This window comes from Triturus cristatus, chromosome 12 (genome assembly GCF_964204655.1).
Source record: "Triturus cristatus chromosome 12, aTriCri1.1, whole genome shotgun sequence".
NCBI lineage: Eukaryota > Metazoa > Chordata > Amphibia > Caudata > Salamandridae > Triturus > Triturus cristatus.
This window is the reverse complement of record NC_140595.1, coordinates 55607062-55628635: the sequence shown is the minus strand read 5'-3', so window position 1 is coordinate 55628635 and position 21574 is coordinate 55607062. Positions and strand designations below refer to the sequence as shown.

General features: G+C 49.0%; 1 protein-coding gene across 5 annotated transcripts in view; it reads left to right on the top strand.

Moving 5' to 3' along the window:
* TCF3 (transcription factor 3) overlaps positions 1 to 21574 on the top strand; it is a 662804-nt gene that overhangs the window by 241962 nt on the left and 399268 nt on the right. For all 5 annotated transcript variants that reach the window (XM_085639184.1, XM_085639188.1, XM_085639183.1 and 2 more), the window contains exon 8: positions 16355 to 16404. In XM_085639184.1, the coding sequence (XP_085495310.1) occupies positions 16355 to 16404 (50 nt within the window). The remainder of the gene's footprint in view (positions 1 to 16354; positions 16405 to 21574) is intronic.

The window sequence follows — 21574 nt, the reverse complement described above, 5'->3', positions numbered from 1 at the left end:
TTTCTAGCACTCCGTAGCTCAGAGTTGGTACACAAGAATCAATTCTTCTCTAGAAACCATTAATGTTTTAGGCAGCATTATAATGGGATAATTGCTCACCAACCAGTTATGGATCCGAAGAGACAGGTGAAAGTCCAAAGAGAGGGCGCTGAACGAACACCTAATTGAGAATTCCTTAGAGGTACGATAAGTTGATTGCCTGAAGCAGTGGGGGTGCAGGACACGTCGGGCTTATGTTTAAAAAAAAAAATAATAGAACTGATAATAAATTAATGATGTTGCCTATTTTTCTTCAGAGCAATGTTGTCTGACAGACTTTATGGTGGCTGGGACATGTTAAGGAGTTTGGGTGCCCTTGTCCAATACTGTTTTGGGGGCCCATGTTCAGAACAGCTTTGAGATTAAATGATTCACTTTCAGGTCTGCCATACCCTCTTTAGCCAGGCTACTAACGGTGCACAGACTCTATGGTCGAAATTCTAAAAGTGTTTACATCTAATATTCAGAGATAGTGATGTGTGTTTTCACTGTTCTAACAAAGCAGCAGCCCACTAATTTTACAGCTAATAATATCCGGGATATCCTCCAATTTCTCATATGTGAGGACCCGTTTTGATCTAAAAAACTTTTTTATGGTTGTTGCATGAAACAAAAACATTTCTCGGCAAAAAGTAATAGACTCTCTCACATCAATTACATTAAAAAGAAATGAAGCAAACCAGTATTTACAAGAATCTGTTTAGGAATTATTCCAGGCCAATAGGGCAAAAACAGAGCTGCCTCTATCAAGGGGCCCCCTGAAAGGCTGGATTGCAGTGCATGTAAATATGTCTTTTTGTAATTTAAGACGAAAACCGTGATGGAACACGACATGCCCATGTACAGGGGCGCAACTAGACCGGAACTTCGGGTGGGGGCTAACACTCCCAGCTAGGGCTGGCCCTAGCACTGTTCGCACACAGTGCAGCGGTCTATTTTGGTGCACCTTCCCCATTTCCTCCTTCTACATGAATTTCCTCACTACCACTCACCAACAATGCACCCCATCTCTCTATAGCAACTTTCTGGCAAACATTTCATTTTTTTTATAGCACTATTCATTGTTTACTCAGTTCAGTGATCTGCTTGGTACATGTTCTTTGTAGCAAGCACAATAAACCTCTGCACTGTGTGGGTGGCAGGAGTGCCCATGTGATGGCACGGTGAGCCATGCAACAGTGTGAGAGCAGGGTAAGAGGAGTGACTGCAGTGTGAGTGGTGAGGTCACCATATGAATTTTGGTGCGGATGTAAGTGCAGAGTGGGACGAATGAATGTTTGGTTAATGATGGGCTTATTTGAGTGAGATTGCAGATTGAGCAGTGAGGGGGACAGGTGAGTGAAGTGTCCCAGGAGTGCAGGTTGAGTAGTGTGCTTGTGTGACTGCAGGGTGAGGTACAGGGTGAACAGCACAAGTGCATTGTGAGTGCAGAGTGATCACTGTGAATTCAGGGTGAGCGGGTGAATGGTGTGAGTGCATTGGGACCAGTGTGAGGGCATTGTGATCACTGTAAGTGCAGGGTGAGCTTGAAAGCAGTGGCGGCTCCTCAATTGGGGCATGGGGGCGTCGCCCCACTGCTTTCTCGCAGTGCGAGAAGCAGAAACATAAAATGGTAAACCTACCATTTTATGTTTCTGCTTCTTGCACTGTGAGAAAGCAGGAGTGCCTGGTTGTGGAAGGGAAGGTGGGCGGTCCTGCTCGAGGGCAGGGGGGGGGGGGGGGAGTGGCATGCCCATTGTTGTGGGTCCTGACTGCTTTGGTAGGCTTTGGGGCCGACCAAAGCATTCATGCGCACTTTCCTTTTTCTCTATGTAGGCTGCTGCATGCAAACCACATAGAGAAAATGGTAAGGCTGGGGCACTCTCCGCTGCGCCTTACCAATCACAACGCTGCCATTGCAGCGTTGTGATTGGCGGAGGGAAGGTAGGCTGCCTGTGCGTGGCTTACTGGCTTTCCTGAGGATAGCTACAGGAAACACGGGACGGCGGGAGCAAGGAGCTGAGGCGGCGCGGACGGTGAGTGCTATTATTTTATTTTAAATTGTTGTGGTGAGTTTCGCTGGGAGAGCTTTAGGTCAGAGGGGTATAACCCCGAACCATTCCCCCGCCCCCCATATCTTTCTGCCTCCAAGTATCGGGTTGCTTAGGAGTGTAGTAAGTGGGTGGCATGTGCAGGCTGCTGTCTCTTTCCACCCCTGATCACTGGCACCGAGTAGCTGCACCTGTGGCTGTGGGTCAGGGTGACGGCTGGTTTATTGATACTTAAATGGGATCGGGCAGCAGGTCATAGCACGCATGACTGGAGTGGAGCTGCAGGAACGATAAACTCGTGTTCGCGGTAGGTGCATTTAAACTTTTAAGCCTCGTGTTTGTGATTCACTGTCTCACTCTCTGCTGAAAGCCTGATCTCTAGCAGTCACAGCCTGGTCAGGAGAGGTGGGTGAGTTAGACAGAGTGCACTGAGGCCGCCTTTTAGAGTGTGTGCCGCACGGCGCTTTAGACCTTAGCAGTGCAACCGGACACCTGCCCCCCCCCCTCAGCTTCTCAGCACACGTGGATGGGAGGTGATAGTTTATTTAAATCTGGTGGAGGGGGCTGCAGAACAACCTCCGACCAGATCTGATTAAACAGTAATTTTCAAATCCCGCTCCTTGTTGCCAGCTGCTTTACTCTACTTTGGACCGTGGCTTCTAGGCACTATATATATTTTCACCTTTGATTCCTTGTTCTCCTAAAAATGACAACACTCATTAAGTACAGTGTGTAGTTGCAATGACGAGGCAGTCATTTCAGCTGCAGTGGGAGGCAAGGAGTCTCCTCTGCTATGAAATCGAACGCAAAGGAACAGGACTGTCTGTTTGCTTTCGGTTTTAGCAGAGGAGACCCTGCCTCCCACTACAGCTGAAGCATTCCAGCTCTACCAATTAACCCCCTCCTGGGAAGGTTAACTGTTAGCTCTTTACATTACAAAAGCGCAGGTCCTGCCCTTATCTATTTCCCTCTCTCCCCCTCCAACCCTCTGTTACTGTGACTTGCGATGTGGGACAGTAAAATACCAACAAAGGTCAGATCTTAGTGTGGAGTGCGCATCCCCCCTGAGATGGTGTCACGCCCCCCAGATTGAAGAACTCTGCTGTAGAGCCAGACTGGAGCTCTTACTGTCCCTCCTGTGATCACGCCTGGGGGCAGAATAGAGGCTGGAATGCGCTAGATTGAGCCCCGCGTGGTGAATCTGAGCGCCTGGTTGATCGGGGACTGAGGAAGGAGGCTGGGCCAAAGACGACCTGCTGAATGACGGCGAGTGGGGAGCGAGCTCCCCCAAGACCAGAGGATTGCGGCGACCACACATAGTGGGGAGAGGGGGCAGTCTTGGAGTGGTGGCGAGGGGTGAGTGCGACCCCTGCCCGGACACAGTGACAGCCTGTTGACCTACCGGAGGCATCGGGGGCATGCGGCACGGGTCCTGGACACGAGCTGCCACTGGAGGAATCTGCGGCACAGACTAACGCGATCGTCCTGGGAGTATCCTATGAGCGCATGTAGCACCAGAAGCATGATTGACCGAGAGGACACTATGGGGAAGGCTCTCAAGACGAAAGATAAAAAAGTAGCCTTGCTGGAGAAGCAGATGGCGGAGAGGGGGAAGGCCCTATCCCAGGTGGAATCCGCTGGCGACCCAACATTGCAGGACATACTGCAAGCCTTCACCTTGTCTAGTGAGCGCCTGTAAAGTAAAATAGACTAGTTTTCCTTGGATCTGGGTCTACTCTGGGACGACAACAAAAAGCTAGCGGACCGTGTCAAGACAATGGAGGGTGAAATCTCTGAAACCATGCCGGACATAGTAACCATGAAACACCGCCTTACAACGCTCGATACGAAAGTGAAAACATTGGAATATCGAGCCGAAGACACCGAAACAGATCGTGGAGAAGTACCTTCAGAATCATCGGCATGCTGGAGAAAACTGAAGGCCGCAGTATGATAGCCTACTTGGAGAGATGGCTGCGGGAAGAAGCAGTGTTGGACGGATTGTCGAACTTCTCCGCCCTAGAGAGGTCGCACTGAGTCCTGGCAAAACCCCCTATACCTGGAGCACCGCACGAGTGGTGATAGTGAAACTGTTACACTTTAGGGATAGAGACCCTATCCTGACCCAAGCGCGCCTCAAAGGAGACATAGAAGTGGACTACTCGGTGGTGCGAATCTTCCCTGATTTTTCCAGGGAGGTACGGCGTCAAAGACGATCTTACTGGGAAGTGAAGCAGAGGCTACGGCAGCTAAACTCCAAGTATGTGACGCAATACCCGGCTACACTACGAGTCGTCACAGGAAAGGGCACAGAGTTCTTCATGTCTCAACAGGAGGTAGCTGACTGGCTGGAGAAACACGAGATGGCACCGCTAGGAGAGCCAGAGCAAAGGAGGCGAAGAGAACCGCTCTAAGAAATGGAGATCCATGAGGGAGAATCTGGCGCCGACACAGCCAGAAACACAGCTCGAACGCCAGAACGCAATGCAGGTGGTGGCGCTGATCTGCGGCAAGGAAAGGGATCATGCCTCCCCTGAGGACAGTGAGACAGCAGCGGACTCGGGCTCGGAGCACGGATCCAGCGAGTCCAAAGCACCAAGCGTGGTGCTCCTGGAGGTCACACTGCAGACAGCGAATGACTTCACCTAGCAGGGAAGAGCAGAACCCTCTCCGGTGCAAGCCTCGAGCGGAACGGGATGCCACTGTCCCAGCAGTAAGGTACCGGGACTGTTGGTGGGGGGGTGGAGCGGGGTTCCGGCGTCTCCCCCCGACACCCTAGAGGACCAGGTTTTCCAGGATGAGATCAGGAGGGAAATAACACACTATTTTAGGGCCAATGAGGGGACAGCCTCCTCCACGAATGCAGAGTGGGATGCCTTCAATGTGGTCCTGAGGGGGCAGTGTATAACGCGTACCACGGGGGTCAGGCGGTTCCTCCTGGAAGAAGTGGAGAGGGAAGAGACGGCTCGCAGGAAACTGGAACTCAAGAGACCAGGATGCCTGTACTGCAACAGGCACTACTAAAGGCCAAGGAGGAAGTAGCAAAACAGACAGACTTCGCTGTTTTGACTATAAAAAATATTTGGAGTGCACCCACGCTGAGCGAGACAAGTCAGGATCGCTCCTAGCATGGCTGGCGAATCCAGTGAGCAGGAGTTCACCTCTAGTTGAAATTGAGGACGAGGAGGGCGTCAGGCACTATGCACAGGCAGCGATTCACGAAACCTTTGCCCGCTACTACGCAAAGCTTTACAGGAGCTCGCGAGCGGACGATTCCACAGATGCACAGGAATATATTGCGGACCTTTGGATGGCGTGGCTAACTCCAGAGGAGGTGGAGGAAATGGGCATGGATATCACACAGCAAGAGGTGCGAGTTGCCATCGGAAGTATGGCTAGGAATAAGACCCTGGCACGGACGGTCTACTGGCTGAGTTCTACGCAACTTACTCGGAAGAGCTGGGGCCCCAACTGGTTATGATGTACCAGGAGGCCCGGGAGGCGGGAGTTCTGCCGGAGAGTGCTAGAGAGGCCCTTATCGTACCAGTACCCAAACCTGGGAAAGAGCCACACGATTACACGGCCTGCAGGCCTCTATTCATGTTAAACATGAATTACAAAATCGCGACGTGCCTCCTCCCCCACATGCCAGGTCTAGCTCACGCAGACCAGGCAGGGTTCATCCCAGGGCGTAACACGCCATGAACATCAGACGACTCCTTACTATTACGGGCTCCGGCGGGTACGACAAGCAAAATGCAGCAGTGTTCGCAGTAGACATTGAAAAGGCCTTTGACAGCCTGGCGTGGCACTGTCTTTATGATGTCCTCACTAAAATGGGATTGGGGGGAGGTTTTCTAGACTGGGTACGATTTACTATATACGTCTCCTACAGCCCGGGTGCGCACTGGTAAGACCATCTCACCCAGGCAGAAAGTAGAGAGAGGCACGAGGCAGGGATGCCCCCTCTCACTGCTCCTGTTTGCCCTTGCCATGGAAGCGCTGGCGTGCAGGGCCCGAAGTGAACAGGATTTTAGTGGCCTGAGGACAGACGCTGGGCATCATTTTATAGCTCTATATGCGGATGACCTCTTGCTATTCCTCAATAACACGGCGGATGAGCTAAGAGGAGCAAGAAACATGCTAGCCCGATTTGGTACTGTAACTGGCCTCCAAGTCAACTGGCGAAAATCTAGCTTATAGCCTATCTCGCCGAAAGCATCCCCCCCCCCACCCCCCCCCCCACCCCCCACCCCCGATACCCGAGGTGGAACTCCTGAAATGGGAGCCCTGCTGTCTACCATCCATCGGAGTCAAAATATACCATGGGTCGGCAGAACTACTAGAAGGCAACGTGGTAAGAGCGATCAGATCAGTGAAGTCTGCAATGGACTTTTGGGGAACGCTGCAGCTGTTTGTAGCCGGACGGGCGTTAGCTGTCCTGAAGATTATAGCACTCCCTCGCCTACTGTACCTTTTTGGGGCCCTCCTGGTGTGGATCCCGCGGGCCGAATTCAAAGAGCTTGACTCAGCCATCACGTCGTTCCTCTGGGGGCAGGTCGTTGGTGAGTAGCATCGACCTCCCTACGGCGCTCTACAGCGTAAGGGGGCTTAGCCGTCCCTGACTTTGAGGGCTATTATATAGCTGCTCAACTGTACTGGCTGATTCAATGGCTGTCGGCAGATCGAGACCCGGGGCGAGAGCAGTGTTTGGCTGCACCAGACACCGCAGCCCTCGCAATAGTACTACTTCAAGTGCGGCGGGACACATCCGAATACACAATGGAGACCAGGGTGGTGGTGCGATGCTGGGCCAGGTACTTGAGGCGAGTAGGCGTCAAGACCCCCCTATTCTCCAGACATACCCATCGCGCTGCTGCGCTATCTGCCACAGGGAGAGTACTGGGCAGGGCTAGAGGACTGGGTGGAGGCAGGACTGAAAGTGGTGGGAGACCTATACCTGGATTCTGCGCTGCTACCATTTGAAGAGCTACGGACTGTGTATGATCTGCTGGGAGGTCACTTCCTGAAGCATAGGGCCCTTGTGCGTGGGATCGGACGTCACTGGGGAGGGGAGACGCTGAGCTGCGGGCACTAACAGGGTGCAGATATGTGGCGCTATATGCGGGGAGGATCAAAACAGTTTCATGCCTTTACAAGACCGTGAAGCACGACATACAGCAGCCGCTAGAGTGCTTGCGATTACAGTGGGAGGAAGATTTAGGAAAACAGATACCAGAGGTGGAGTGGGATAGGATCCTGGAGCGTACCCCAAAGGTATCCAGAAACGCGAGATTTAAATTGATTAATTTCTATGTCTTGCATAGGGCGTATCTTACGCCGTCCAGAATCAGGAGATACTTCGGCACGGATACAACAGCATGTCCACGATGCGGGGAAAATGAGGCACACATACTCCACATGTTCTGGAACTGCCCCACGCTTCAATTCTTTTGGGAGGAAGTAAGACAAGTAGTGGCGAACTCACTGACAAGAACCTCCTGCTCACCCCAGAGCACTTCCTGTTAGGATGGTTCCCCCATACGGCCAAGAATAAGACTGGGAAGTTCCAAGACCTGGCTTATGTACTAGCTAAAAGAGAGACAGAAATTGGAAGACCCAAGATTACCTCCTGGACAGCAGAACTAGAGAAATGGGCGGGGCGGAAGGCAGGTTATTGCTTAGGGAAGCCTACCGGGGGATAGGCAAATTAGATAGAGCCAAAGCGTGGGATGGACTAGTGAATGAACTACTAGCTAGACAGCAGGATAGTGATAGTAGGGCGAGCTCTCCACAACCCGCAGCACCGGAACAAGGGAATGGCTGAGGGAAACACTAAATAGGGCACCACCAAGCATGTTGACACCCGCTGAAATGGACGAATGATTCATGCGAACATGCCATCACACACAGAATGTGACTGTCTATCACACGCAACTCAAGGGGGGAGGGGGGAATGTTATGTTTTGTTTAATGGGACTATTAATCTCAACAAGCCAGAGGATGATACCAATGCTACAAATGTGTAACAGTGCAAGAGAAGACGTGAAGGATGAACGTTTAATGTGTGTAATGTACTTGTCTTTAAACTCCAATAAAATCTGGTTGGGGAAAAAAAAATAAGATTGAAGGAAGAGGTTTTAGGATTCAAGGGATTGGTGACTATAATCTTGGTCACAGCAGTGAGATCGGTGATAGGTGGGAGTTGGAGAATTGTCCTAGGGTCAAGATAGGCGTTTTCATGTGATGGAATACCATTTTTTTTATTTTTTTAATTTCAAAGTATGTTATTAATTTTATAAGCAAGTACATTAGCATTTCTGTTACAAGGTTAGCCAAATGTAGTAGTAGAGCAGTGTTTACAGGCACTTTGAAATATGTGTTTAGCTAATCCCCTCTGACTTGACTTGCTGAAAATTAGGCAAAGGGTGAAAGAAAGAAGCAGAAGAGAAAGAGGTGAAAGGAGGATACAAGAAAGGTTCTGTAATAATGAGCCTAATTAGACTTAGTTGCGTGACAAAGCAGTCACCCCGCTGGGTTGCTTGTGGCGAGATTGGTAGTCGAGTCAGCCCACCCGTCTCCCCGTAGGGCCATGGTAGTAGCGCACTATCTTCTCGTCCCACCGCCCACTGAGGGGGGGGGGTGTCGCCGAGAGGAAATGGTTTCATGGGGGTTCGTAAGAGTCTAGGTACGTGTTGAGTGACTTCCACATCCCCCTGGTTGCTGGCCTCCAGGGTGAGTTCTGTAGGGCAATGTTATCCGCCCCCCTGAGATGTGTAACCCAGTTGACCCAGCCTCTGTATGATGTCTTACTTGTGTCCTTCCAGTTGGCGAGGACCATTTTTACTGCTGTGGTCAGCAGCAGGTCTAGTAGGTCTTTGTCCTGTTCTGATCTTAGTTCTGTGTTTATGAATGCGGTGGCGAGAGAGGAAAATTCAGGTTAGTGTGCAGCCCATTGCTTTATTTATGAAACCAAAGATTTTCTCCCAGAATGTTTTGTGTTGGGCAATGGTAGATAAGGTGTGCTAGGTCCCCCTTTTCCTTGCTGCGGTTCCAGCATAGTGCATCTTCCCAGAGGCCTAGTGAGAATAAGCGTGCAGGGGTCCAGAAAGCCTTATGGAGTAGCCAGAATTTAGTTTGTGAGAGTACCGGGGAGGCAGCGGTCCATAATATTGCCAGTTCCTGTTCATTAAGTGTTCTATTGCTTTGTTTTACCCAGTACTTGATTGTCTTATCGGTAAGTTTGGTGGATTTTGGGCGTAAAAGTTTGTAGAGGTGTGATACCTGGTGTCCTAGTCTGTTGATTTTTGCCATGTACTGTGAGATAGACGGTTTAGCTGGCTATAGTTTAGCTTTGGATAGGGCTGTTTTGATTTTCAGAAAGTTGTAGAACTCAATGTCTGTTAAGTCATGTCTAGATTTCAGTTCGGCAAAAGTGGTGGGATATCCCCCTTCTAGGTGGTCTGGGTGGAAAATACCTTTCTCTATCCATGTGTCCAAGACTAGGCTTTTCCCCTTATAGCGGATCTTGCTGTTGGCCCAGAGTGACTCCAGCTTAGAGCCTTTAATGCTATTCTCCATTTCCTTATCTATTCTTAGTAGGGCAATTTTGGGGTTTTTGAAGATGGACCTGGAGGCGTGAGGATGTTTATTAGCGGTTAACAGCGCCATTGAGTTTAAATGGTTCCGTATGGCTCTCTCGGCTTGTAGCCACACCGGTGTATATCTATTCGGAGGGGATATCTAGTAAGACCCTTGCTTTGCCAGAAATACTATTTAGAAGATTCTAAAGTCTGCTAGGTTTACCCCTCCCAATTTTTTCTCCATTCTTAGTTTTTTAATGCTTATCCTTGCCTTCTTCCCTCGCCATAGGATTTTAGTGATCAGGATGTCTACTTTATGGTGGAAGTAATCTGTGAGTAGGAGTGGGAGCATGCTGATAAGGTAGTTAATCATTGGGGTGATCATCATTTTTGATCGTTTAAACTCTGCCCCACCAAGTATGAATTTTGGGGACCAGGCCTTCAAGGGGTTCTTTATTTATTCTAGCAACAGCTTCTCATTGTGTCAGAGTGTGTTGATGAGGTTGCTTCATAAGTGTATACCTAGATATTTGATAAAACCTGTTTGCCAGGCTAGGCCTGATCCCCCTAGGGTGTCCCTAGTGCAGTGGATGTTCATGGGTTTGCATTCTGATTTCTCCCTGTTGAGCTTGTATCCGGAGTGTCCGGAGTATACCTCTATGGTGTCTATCAGGGTCTCAATTGAGGTCTTTGGTTGCTCCGTTACAATTAGAATGTCATCCGTGTATGCGGCAAGTTTTATTTGAACGCAGTTTATATCGACCCCTTTTATTTTGTATTTTCCTTGATGTCGCTAATCGGGGGTTCCAATGCCAGCAGAAAGAGCGAGGGGGACAGTGGGCAGCCCTGTCTAGTGCCACGTTGTAGTGTAAGTGGCTCGGAGAGTGACCCATTAATGACAATACAGGCCCTTGGGTCCCCATAGAGAGCCATCACCTTTCGTATATATTCTTCTCCCAAATTGAAGGATTGCATGCATTGCTCCAGGAAGGACCATGACACTCTGTCGAAGGCCTTCTCGGCATCGAGGGTAATAGCTACCGCTGGTTCTGCTTTTTTGGCCGTATGCTCCAGTATGTGGCAGATAAGTCTGGTGTTGTCGTTTGACATCCGTGTCCTTCGGAAACCCACCTGGGAGTTGCTTATTAGGTTGGGTAGGACGGTACTTAGTCTGGCTGCTAGGATTTTTGCGTATATCTTGCAATCCACATTAATAAGGGATATGGATCTGTAGTTCTTGGGTGACAAGTGGTCCTTGCCCTCCTTTGGGATGACTATTATGTTGGCTTCCGCCATGGATTGTGAGACCATCCCAGGCTCCGCACAGTGATTATACACCCTCTTCATGGTAGGTTTCAGCTGCTCTAGAAAGGTCTTGTAAAAAATTCTGGTCATACATCCAAAAACTGAACATATTACCACCAAAGTGACTTTAAAGAGGGGTGCTACTACAGAAGAGGAATACCACATTCCATTAAAGAAGAGAACTGTTGGGACAAATCCTTCCCCTCCTCCTTTTCTTTCACCACCTTTACCCCAGTCTCTGCCTGTGCCAACTTCACCTAAGCACTCACCACCACATACACTTGACAATCAGGGTGATGGGGAGGATGATGATGACAATCAGCCTGGACCTACAGATGAGTGGGATGACTATAACACTGACTCGCCCACTGACAACGATCCGGACCAATATCCTACCAGGCCCTCTCAACCAGATGACAGTGTAGGCTATATTGAACTACTATGCAGGGCTGCTAATTACCATGGGGGTCCAACTCCATAACGAATCCCTTGAAGAGGACTTCCTTTTTGAGACATTAAATATCACACAGAAAGCTACACACATGTTGCCCATGTTGAAAGGAATGACCAGACATGTAGATGACATCTTTAAGGATCCTGTCAGAGCACGTATCCTTACCCCTAGCGTAGATAAAAAATACAAGCCTGCCCCATTGGAACCAGACTACATAAGAGGACACCTACCCTTAGACTCATTAGTAGTTTCTATTGCATGTAAAAGAGCAAACTCCCAGACTCTCACCACCCCCAGATAAGGAGTGAAAACTCCTTAATGCTTCAGGGAAAAGATATCCTGCCAGGCTGCTAACTTCTGGCGTATATGTAACACTCAAGTGTTGCTAGCAAGATATGACCGCGCGCACTGGGATGAAATGCAACAACCCTTTCAGTTTCTACCCCAAGAACACAGAGCTAAAGCACCAGACCTGGTACGTGAGGGACAATAAATTTCTAATAATCAAATTAGATGTTCCCTTGATGCTGCTGATACATCTGCTAGAGTGGTTAAAGTACTTATCTTTTAAGAAGACACGCCTGGCTGTGCATATAAGGGTTTAAACCAGAGGTTCAAACCTCAATAATGCACCCTTTGATAAGGAACACCTTTTTAGGCCGGTGATAGACTATTCACTTGACAAAATGAAGGATACCGAAGTGGCTAAATCCATGGGACCCCTTCAGTCTCCACAAGGTCATGGTTCCTTTCGGCCACCCTTTTATCAAGCAGGATACAATAAATACTTCCACGGACACTGCGTCCACATATAAGGGCAATAACCAAACCTCAGCTTCCAAAACCTTCTTTAGAGGCAATTATAGAGTAAAAAACGGCAAGGGCTGGGTTAGAGGTTCCAATACACATACCTCTCCTCCAATACAAAGCAGTGACTTGCTCATAGTTCTTCCCCCCCCCCCCCCCCCCCCGACCATTTAACACCACACAAACTTTCACCGGATCACCTATACCTCATCAAACGAGGTACAATCCCTACTACTAAAACAAGCTATAGAGCCCGTGCCACCACAACATGAAGGGTCGGGCGTCTACTTCTTTTACTTCCTAATTCCCAAAAAAGGACGGCTCTCTCAGACCCATATTAGATCTCGGAGAACTACATTTTTACATACAGTCAGACCATTTCCACTTGGTAACACTTCAACAGGTACTACCTCTTTTGCAAAAGCGCCACTTTCTTTCTACTCTAGGTCTAAAGGGCGCCTACTTCCATATTCCAATCCATCCGGCTCACGCAAATTTCTCAGTTTTGTGGTAGCAGGTCAACACTACCGATTCAAAGTCCTCCCATTCGGAGTCACCACAGCCCCCAGAGTTTTCACAAAATGTCTGGCAGTAGTAGCGGCAGATCTCAGAAGACAAAGCATACATGTCTTCCCCTATCTGGACGTCTGGCTCCTCAAAGCCAGCACTTACCAACAATGCCGCAAGCACACTTCCGTAACCATTCAGCTGCTTCACCAGCTAGGATTTTCAGTCAATGTGTTAAAATCACATCTTCAGGCAAACAAAATTCAGAATTACCTAGGAGCCACTCTGGATACTCAAAAAGCTCTAGCGTTTCCTAATGCAGCCAGAATTTGAAACATTCAGGTGCTAATTCTCAAATTTCAAGCCACTCAATCATTTCCAGCTCAAGTGTTTATGCTACTGTTGGGAATGATGGCATCTTGCATCGTGATCGTTGCCCACTCCAGATTACACATGCGTCCACTTCAAGAATGCTTAGCCAGTCAGTGGAACCAGTCACACGGTCTATTTACCGATCTAGTGTTTGTAAGCGGCCGTACTCCTTGCTCTCTGCAGTGGTGGAACACCCAAAACCTGTCAAAAGGACGGCCGTTCATAGACCCGGTTCCACAGACCGTATTAACAGCGGACGCGACTCTCACTGGCTGGGGAGCTCATCTTCAACAACACAGTGCACAAAGTAACTCCACATCAATCATTTAGAGCTCATGGCAATCTTTCTAGCTCTCAAAGCCTTTCAAGATCACCTGTCTGGAAAAGCTGTATTAGTCCGAACCGACAAAATGACAGCTATGTTTTACATACAAAAACAGGGAAGACATACTCTCTCCAACTGTCCAACTTGACCCAAGACATCTGGAGGTGGGCTATTCACCACAACATTTATCTGCTGGTGGAATACCTCCCAGGAACCAACAATCAGATTGCGGACCTCCTCAGCAGGCAGAGGTATCAAATACACGAGTGAGAACTTCAGGCTCAAGTTCTCCACCCACCCATCCTCCCAAGCCTGGGGAGTCCCTCACATAGACCTGTTCGCAACACCCTAAAATGCAAAATGCCAAAGCTTCTCCTCCAGGTATCCACACCCGTTGTCCAAAGGTAATGCTCTATGGATGAACTGGTCAGGGATATTTGCCTACCTTTTTCCGCCTCTCCCACTCATTCCATCAGTGGTTCGGAAACTCAGGCAAACATCCATCACGCTAATACTAGTGGCTCAAACATGGGCACGTCAACCCTGGTTCACAACCCTGTTGGAAATCTCTCTGGTACCACATCAAAAATTACATTTAACTCCCAGTCTTCACTCACAGAGCCATGGAGAAATCAAACACCCAGACCCCAAACAATTGAACCTCGCAATCTGGCTCCTAAAGTCATAGTTTGGTTATCTGAACCTTCCGCCAGACTGTATGAACATTATCAAGGAAGCTAGAAAGCCTACCACAAGAGCTTGCTATGCAGCCAAATGGAAGCAGTTTGTTACCTATTGCAGTAACAATACCGTCAACCCTTTGTATGCTTCCATACAAAACATTATCTACTACCTGTTACACTTACAGCAGTCATCATTGGCCTATACATCCATTAGACTGCATCTCGCTACAATTGCAGCCTATCTTCAAAATAGGCAACATTTATCACTCTTCAGAGTGCTTGTAATCAAAGCATTTATGGAAGGATTGAAAAGAATTATACCCCCAAGACTTCCACCTGCCCCAGTGTGGAATCTTGATATAGTCCTCACAAGGTTAATGGCCCCACCATTTGAGCCTTAGCACAAATCTGAGCTACAGTTTGTTACTTGAAAAACGGCTTTCCTCATTGCAATCACTTCATTGAGGAGAGTGGGTGAACTTCAGGCACTAACAATAGAAGAACCCTTTTTCCAGCTACACAAAGATAAAGTAGTTATTCGCACCAATCCCAAATTCCTACCTAAGGTAGTATCTGCATTTCACATTAAACAGTCGGTTGAATTACCGGTGTTCTTCCCTCAACCTGACTCTGTGGCAGAAAGAGCTCTACACACCGTAGATGTTGGAAGAGCACTGTTGTATTATATTGAAAGGACCAAATCTTTTTGTAAGATCAGACAACTTTTTGTTGCTTTCACACCACCTCACAAGGGCAATCCCATATCCAAATCCGGTTTTGCTAGGTGGATCATTAAATGTATCCAGATTTGCTACGCAAAAGCCAAAAGGACTCTAACTGTACCTCCTAGAGCACATTCCAATCGTAAACTAGGAGCTACCATGGCTTTTTTTAGGCAACATCCCTATTACTGACATAGGCAAAGCTGCAACATGGTCCACACCACACACATTCACCAAACACTATTGTGTAGCTGTGTTAGCCAGACAGCAGGTTAATGTGGGCCAAGCAGTTCTTAAAACGCTGTTTCTGACTACTTCATCAGTTACAGGTTAGCCACTGCTTAGGGAAGACTGCTGTATAGTCTATGCATAAGCATGTGATCTACAGCTCGCATGCCTTGAACGGAAAATGCTACTTACCCAGTATGCATCTGTTCTTGGCATGTAGAGCTATAGTCTCATGCGCCCACCCACCTCCCCGGGTACCTGTAATGGCTGTACTTCTCTTTATACTATACATACTTACACATGGCCATCTCTTTTCTTTACTACTACTCCATTCTCACCCTCTGCGGGGAACAATCTGAAGATGTAGTCGATGACCATGCGTACTATCACGGAAAGGAGGAGTCACCTACCTCGTGACTAAGAAGACTTCGAAGAAAAACAAAGTGCAAACATCTGTACCCAACACTAGATGGCAATCTATGCATAAGCTTGAGATTCTATAGCTCTACATTCCAAGAACAGATGCATACTGGGTAAGTAGCATTTTCCTTTTGCCGATTATAGGCGCTAGAAATACTATTAGATATAATTTTGATTGAATATTTTAAATTGCTGAGCTCTTTTGAGAGATTATGGTTGAAAGAATCCTAATTCTGCGTCCATGCTCTCTTGTAAGGCGTTTTAAGAGAATGGCCCTCAAAGAAACCAGAGGGCATACCTATTTTTGGGGGGAGAAGTCGGGAAGGTGCTTTAAGAAGCAGTGGTATTAGGCACTCTGTTGACCAACCAGCAATAAAACAAATATTTTCTTGTAGGCTTTGGTGTCCGCAGGATTCTTAATTTCCTGCATTAATGAAGGAGTTTGAGATTCAGCAGTAAAGTGAGGCTAGTTATGTGAATGTCTGGAGGACACATTTTCTTCTTAAGCCTCCTGGGGCCCCACTCCGTGAGTCACCATTGACTTGGGGACCAACATTCGAAGGAACCCTCAACCTCAGTAAAGGCTACATTAGTAAGACTGTTTTTTCGCCTGGTGGAAAATTTGGATTTAGGGATTTTTACTTTTATGAAGTGAAGCATAGCTGAAGTTTGAGCCTAGCTTAGTTGTCAAATTATCTACCCATTCAGTGATTGCATCGATAGTACTGGACCCTTGTTACAGTTGTGCCATTGAATGTGTTGAGTCTTGGTTGCTTCTATGCTTTACTGGTTCCTGTAATGTGCGGTTTGACTCTTGAGTTAACTTTTATTCAGTATCCTTATTACTGAATTTGATGTATTTTCTGTTTTTTTTCACAGATGCACAGCCCAAGAAGGTTAGGAAAGTGCCTCCAGGTCTTCCATCTTCAGTAAGTGTTCTTGTAGCTCGAGTGAGGTAATCCAATAATGTATCGTATTCATAATTTAGTTGGATGCATGTAGCTAATGCACATCCTTCCAACCACCTTCCTGTGTCTGAAATGTGTTGTCTGTTGTCTCAAACAGTTCTACAATGTTTTGTGCTCAGTTTAAAATAGACTCTGTATCATTATATTTTCTGTGATGCTTGTAAGTAGTAGAATCCTGGTTTACATTTTATATTTCCACAAATGTGATTCTAAAGTATATATATCAATGTGAGGAAGTATTTAGTTTAACAAAGCCAATTAAACCAACTGTCACTGTTAAATAACTTTTAGCAGAAAACAAACCGCTCCAAAGGTAAACTTCAAATATAAACAAGCATTTGCAATGCAATAGGTCTCGCATTTACGCGAGTTTAAGCTATTGGCATTGTAAATGACAGTGCCTTTTATTTATGTTTTAAAAATGAAAACAATAATAAAAGGCATTGTTATTTGCAATGTCAACAGCTTAAACTCGCGTAAATGCGAGACCTATTGCGTTGCAAATGCTTGTTAGTGAGTAGAAAAACTCCCTTTCAGCCCTTTGCGGCAAATTAATTAAATAAACAAGCGATAAAGTGAAAGTGGACCGTGTGAGAAAGTGCCATCTTTCTTGCATGGTTTGCTGAATTGCTGAATGTACTTTGACTGAATGTGCCCTGGACTCCTGCCAATCAGGTGCCCAGGGCCTATGTTCCTTCCCATAAAACCTAAATCCCAAATTGGCAACCCTGGCCACATGTCAGCCCCTGGTAAATGGTACCATAGGTGCCCAGGGTCTTGTGACCAGGGAAGGCCTCTAAGGCCTGCAGCACTATTTGTGCCACCCTTAGAGGCCCTGTACCCTAACTCACACACTCTGCCCTTGGAGACTGAGTGTATGGGTACAAGACAAAACAAAGAGTCAACATGGCACACATCCCCATGTGCCATGCCCACAACCTACACTGCCCTGGCATACATCAGCCACCCCTCTAGCTGGGTGCCCTATGCCAGTGGTGTGGGCACAGGAGCATGAGCCCTGTGCCCCTACAGTACCCGGGTCCATTCCTGGGCACTGTAAGTGCAGTGCTGCCATTTAAGAGTATATGGTGCTAGGAGCTCGTCAAACACAAACTCCACAGCACCATAATGGCAACCCTGAAGACTGAGGTTTGGTATCAGACTTCTCAGTACATTAAACCCGCACTGATGCCAGTGTGGGATTTAATGTACAAAGCACTACAGAGGGCATCTTAGAGATGCCCCCTGAAACCTAACCTACAATCCACGTCTGTTCTGAGAGGCTGCCTAGGCTGCCACACAGCAGACATGTTGCTGGACCCCTGGGTGGAGAGCCCCCCGCTCTCCTGGGCCTGCAACAATGCACATCCTGGGCGAGGTGCTAGGTCTCCTCCCCCAGGATTGGAAGGGGGAAGCTTCAAAGGCATGCCGCCCTTGTGAGCTTTTTAAGGCCACTTGCTGTACTCAGCAACTGGCCCCCACCGGTTCTGACCCCCCACTCTGGCGGGAAGACTGGCCGGAAACTCCAAGTAAGGACAGGGGATGTGCCACCACTGCCAACCCCACCCCTCAGGTGGGGGAGGCGAGGTGAAGCACATCTCCGGGCTCTCGCCATCTTGAAGATGGGGAGCCCTACCCAATCAGGACTTGGCTTCTGCCCCCCTCCCACAGGAGAGTGGCAGGATAGGGGGTGTACCCACCCCAGGACAGGGACCAAGTGGTCCCTGCCCTTTACCTACTTGTAACGCCCCTAAATTTAGTATTTAGGGGCACCCAGAACCTTCCTTCCTCAGATTCCAGATTCTAAACTAGCAAAGAAGAACAAGAAAGACCTGCCGTGCAGCTGCTAAGAAGAGGAAGGCACGCACTGCTTTGGCCCCAGCCCTACCGGCCTGTCTACCCTCAAACCTGCTCCTGCTAAATCCCGGCACCTCCTGCGGCCAGCAACCTCACAAACCCCGGAGGACCTGGCTACCTTGTGACTGAGCACCTGGGACTCCCACGAGCAGTGGCTCTGCACAAAGCAAGTTTCTAACCCCTGGCATCAGCCCGGAACCGCGAACCCTGCACACTCTGCACCCGCCAAGCCTGACCTGTGCCGGAGTGGACAAAGACCCAGAGGACGTCCCCCCGGCGACTGTGACCCCGAATCCGGCACCCAAGGACCCACCTCAACGCTCCTGACGACGCCTGCAGCCTCAGAACCAGGGACCACCCCCCCAACCGTGATCAACAGAGGGTAAGATTTCCTGACATCAAAAGGCACCCCTGCACCCGTCACCCTGTGGCCCCCTGTACCTGACTCCTGGGTACCTACCTATCCTCCAAATACCCAACTTACCTCTCGAAGTGGTGGCATCCCCGAGCTTGCAGTCTTTGTTCGTCCTTGAGCTTTCCCATTGAAATCAATTGAGCGCCCGAAGGCTCAAAAGCACCCTGCACCCAGCCGCCCGAGTGGCCCTGGCAGTGCAACTTCTACCCACCTACTTCCCCATTTGCCCTGAGAAAGTGACCAGGAGCCCAGCTCCCACAGCTGCGTGGCCTGCTAGTCAGCAGCCACCAACCATGGCCCCCCTGCCTCCCATAGGACAACATTGGACCTAACTCACTCTGCACCCGGCTGCCCCTGTGCTGCTGAGGGTGTAACAACTATACTTACCTAACCCTGAGAGACCCCTGAGTCTGTGCCCAGGACCTTAACTTTGCCAGTCGAGTACTTACCCAAAAGCCGATAACTCATGTTCGAGGCATATGAGCTGCAGATTACACACTGTGCATAGACCGCCATCGGGCTCGGATGTGTTCTCGCGTTCCAGTTCGGAGCCGTTAACGGTTTTCTCTTTCGACGCGAATCCTTCCCATTTCGACGGTATTGTTTTCGATCGTGTTTCCAGCCACACGTGACCCTTCAACTTCGAAGTCTTCGATTCCGGTCGTCGACAAAGGCCTTCGGGCCTACCCGGGCCTCATCTCCGGCTCATGGAAAGGACACCATTTAAAAAGTGTCCTCGATGTGGGTAGAAGTTTCCCCACACCGACCTACATGAGGTGTGCAACCTCTGCCTCTCACCGGAGCACGAGGCCAGAGACTGTCCAGCTTGTACCTCCTTCCGCTCCAAAAAGACCATCCGGGACCGATGAGCTCGAAGAACAATGGCACGCTCGTCCTTTGCGATCCCCCGACGACATCTTTCAAGAGGGCGTCTATGTTCCGGAGCAGGGTCGAATCGAGGAAGCCATCATCAGCTCCTCCGAAGCAGATGATTCCGACGTCTAAGACATCACTCCAGCTCAAAAGGCCGTGAGTACAGACGTCTACCTCGACCCACCCCCACCCCCCCTCGACACCATCAAAAAGGCTTCGGTACCACCTCCACCTTCGGGCCCAGGTGCACGCCGAGAAACTGCTTCCCATGCCCCTCATCGAAGCACTCAGCGTTGAAGGCTAGCACCAGTTCCTCGGCACCGACTACACCCTCTGAGCAGGCTAAAAAACGCCCACCGAAAGGCCCCAATACTTCCAAGCCGAAGACCTCGGGACCGAAAAAACAGCAACCGGTTCCAACTGATAAAGACACTTCAAAACTACACGCTTCCAAGCCTAGAACCGCCCAAAAAACTTACGCACCGAAGCCCACGGCTCTGAAGGATCTGTCTCCCACAGATTAACTGTTTCGTCCAGATCCTACCCAACAGACTTTAATGAAGGATCCTAAGACTGGTCATTTAATGCTCAGCATCAAGAAAAGACCACTAGAATTGCCTGCGCCCGCACCGCCACCAAAGAAGAGAAACTTTGCTACCTCTCCATTAAGGATTCCTTCTCCTCTTCCCCCACCACACCACTCTCCCACATCACCTACCCCATTTGTTGTTGATGATAACACCTGAGATGATGCAGAGGGAGGTGCGGACGATCAACCCCTTGGGGACCCTACTACTGGCTCCCCTGACCCCTGGGATGATTACAATGTCCCAGATGTCCCTTACACCCCACAAGATGATATTTATCCCTCCAGGCCTCCCCCCCCCCCCCCCCCCCCTCCCCCCCCCCCCCCGAGGACAATATCGGATTCAACCATGGGGCGGCCCTGCATACAGACCCAGTAGAGGAGGATTTTCTTATGGATACCTTTGATACCACACAAAGGTCCACCTCAACACTGCCCATGCTTAGAGGGGTCATTAAGCACTCCCCAGAGATCTTTAAAGGCACCATCAGGGCTCGGCTCATTAACCCAAGAATAGAAAAGAAATATAAAGCTGCCCCTACTGACCCAGTGTACTACGTTAAGTGCCCCGCACCACTAGACTCCCTAGTAGTCTCTAATGCCAGGAAGAGAGCAAATTCCCAAACATCAGGTGACGCACCACCACCAGACAAGGAATCAAAACTCCTAGACACCTCTGCCAAACGCACAGCGTCACGGCAGCAAATATTTGGCGCATTGCTAACACCCAAGCGCTCCTAGCCAGGTATGACAGGGCACATTATGACAAACTTGAGTCCATAATGCAGCACCTCCCTGACAAATATAAAAACAGGGCCAGTGAACTAATCCAAGAGGGTAAGACCATCACTAACGCCTCCATTCGCTGTGCCCTAGAGGCAACAGATACCGCCTCAAGGGCAATCAACACCAGTGTCCTTTTGTGCAGGCATGCCTGGTTACGTATATCAGGTTTTAAACCTGAAGTACAGAGTTCTATACTCAATCATACAGAGTTCTATACTCAATCAGCCTTTTGATGAGCAACACCTATTTGGACCCAATGTAGACGTGTCCCTCGAGAAAATGAAGAGGGATACAGACACCGCCAAATCCATGAGAGCCTTGCAATCGCAAGCTCCCAGACGGTCCTTTCGTCGCTCATCCTTTAGAAGCACCCATCGGGGCTACTCCTCTGAAAGCCCCTCCACCTCTTAAAAAGCTCCCGCACAATCCACCTTTACTAGGGGTTACCAAAGGGGTGGGTACAGGGGGAATAACAGCAAAGGCAGAGACAAAAACAACTCCTCCCGCTCTGCCTCCACACCTACCCCATGACTTCCCTCCACTTCCCCCCCGACTATTCCACTCCAGTCGGGGGAAGACTCCACCAATTTTTCCCTACCTGGATAAACATCACT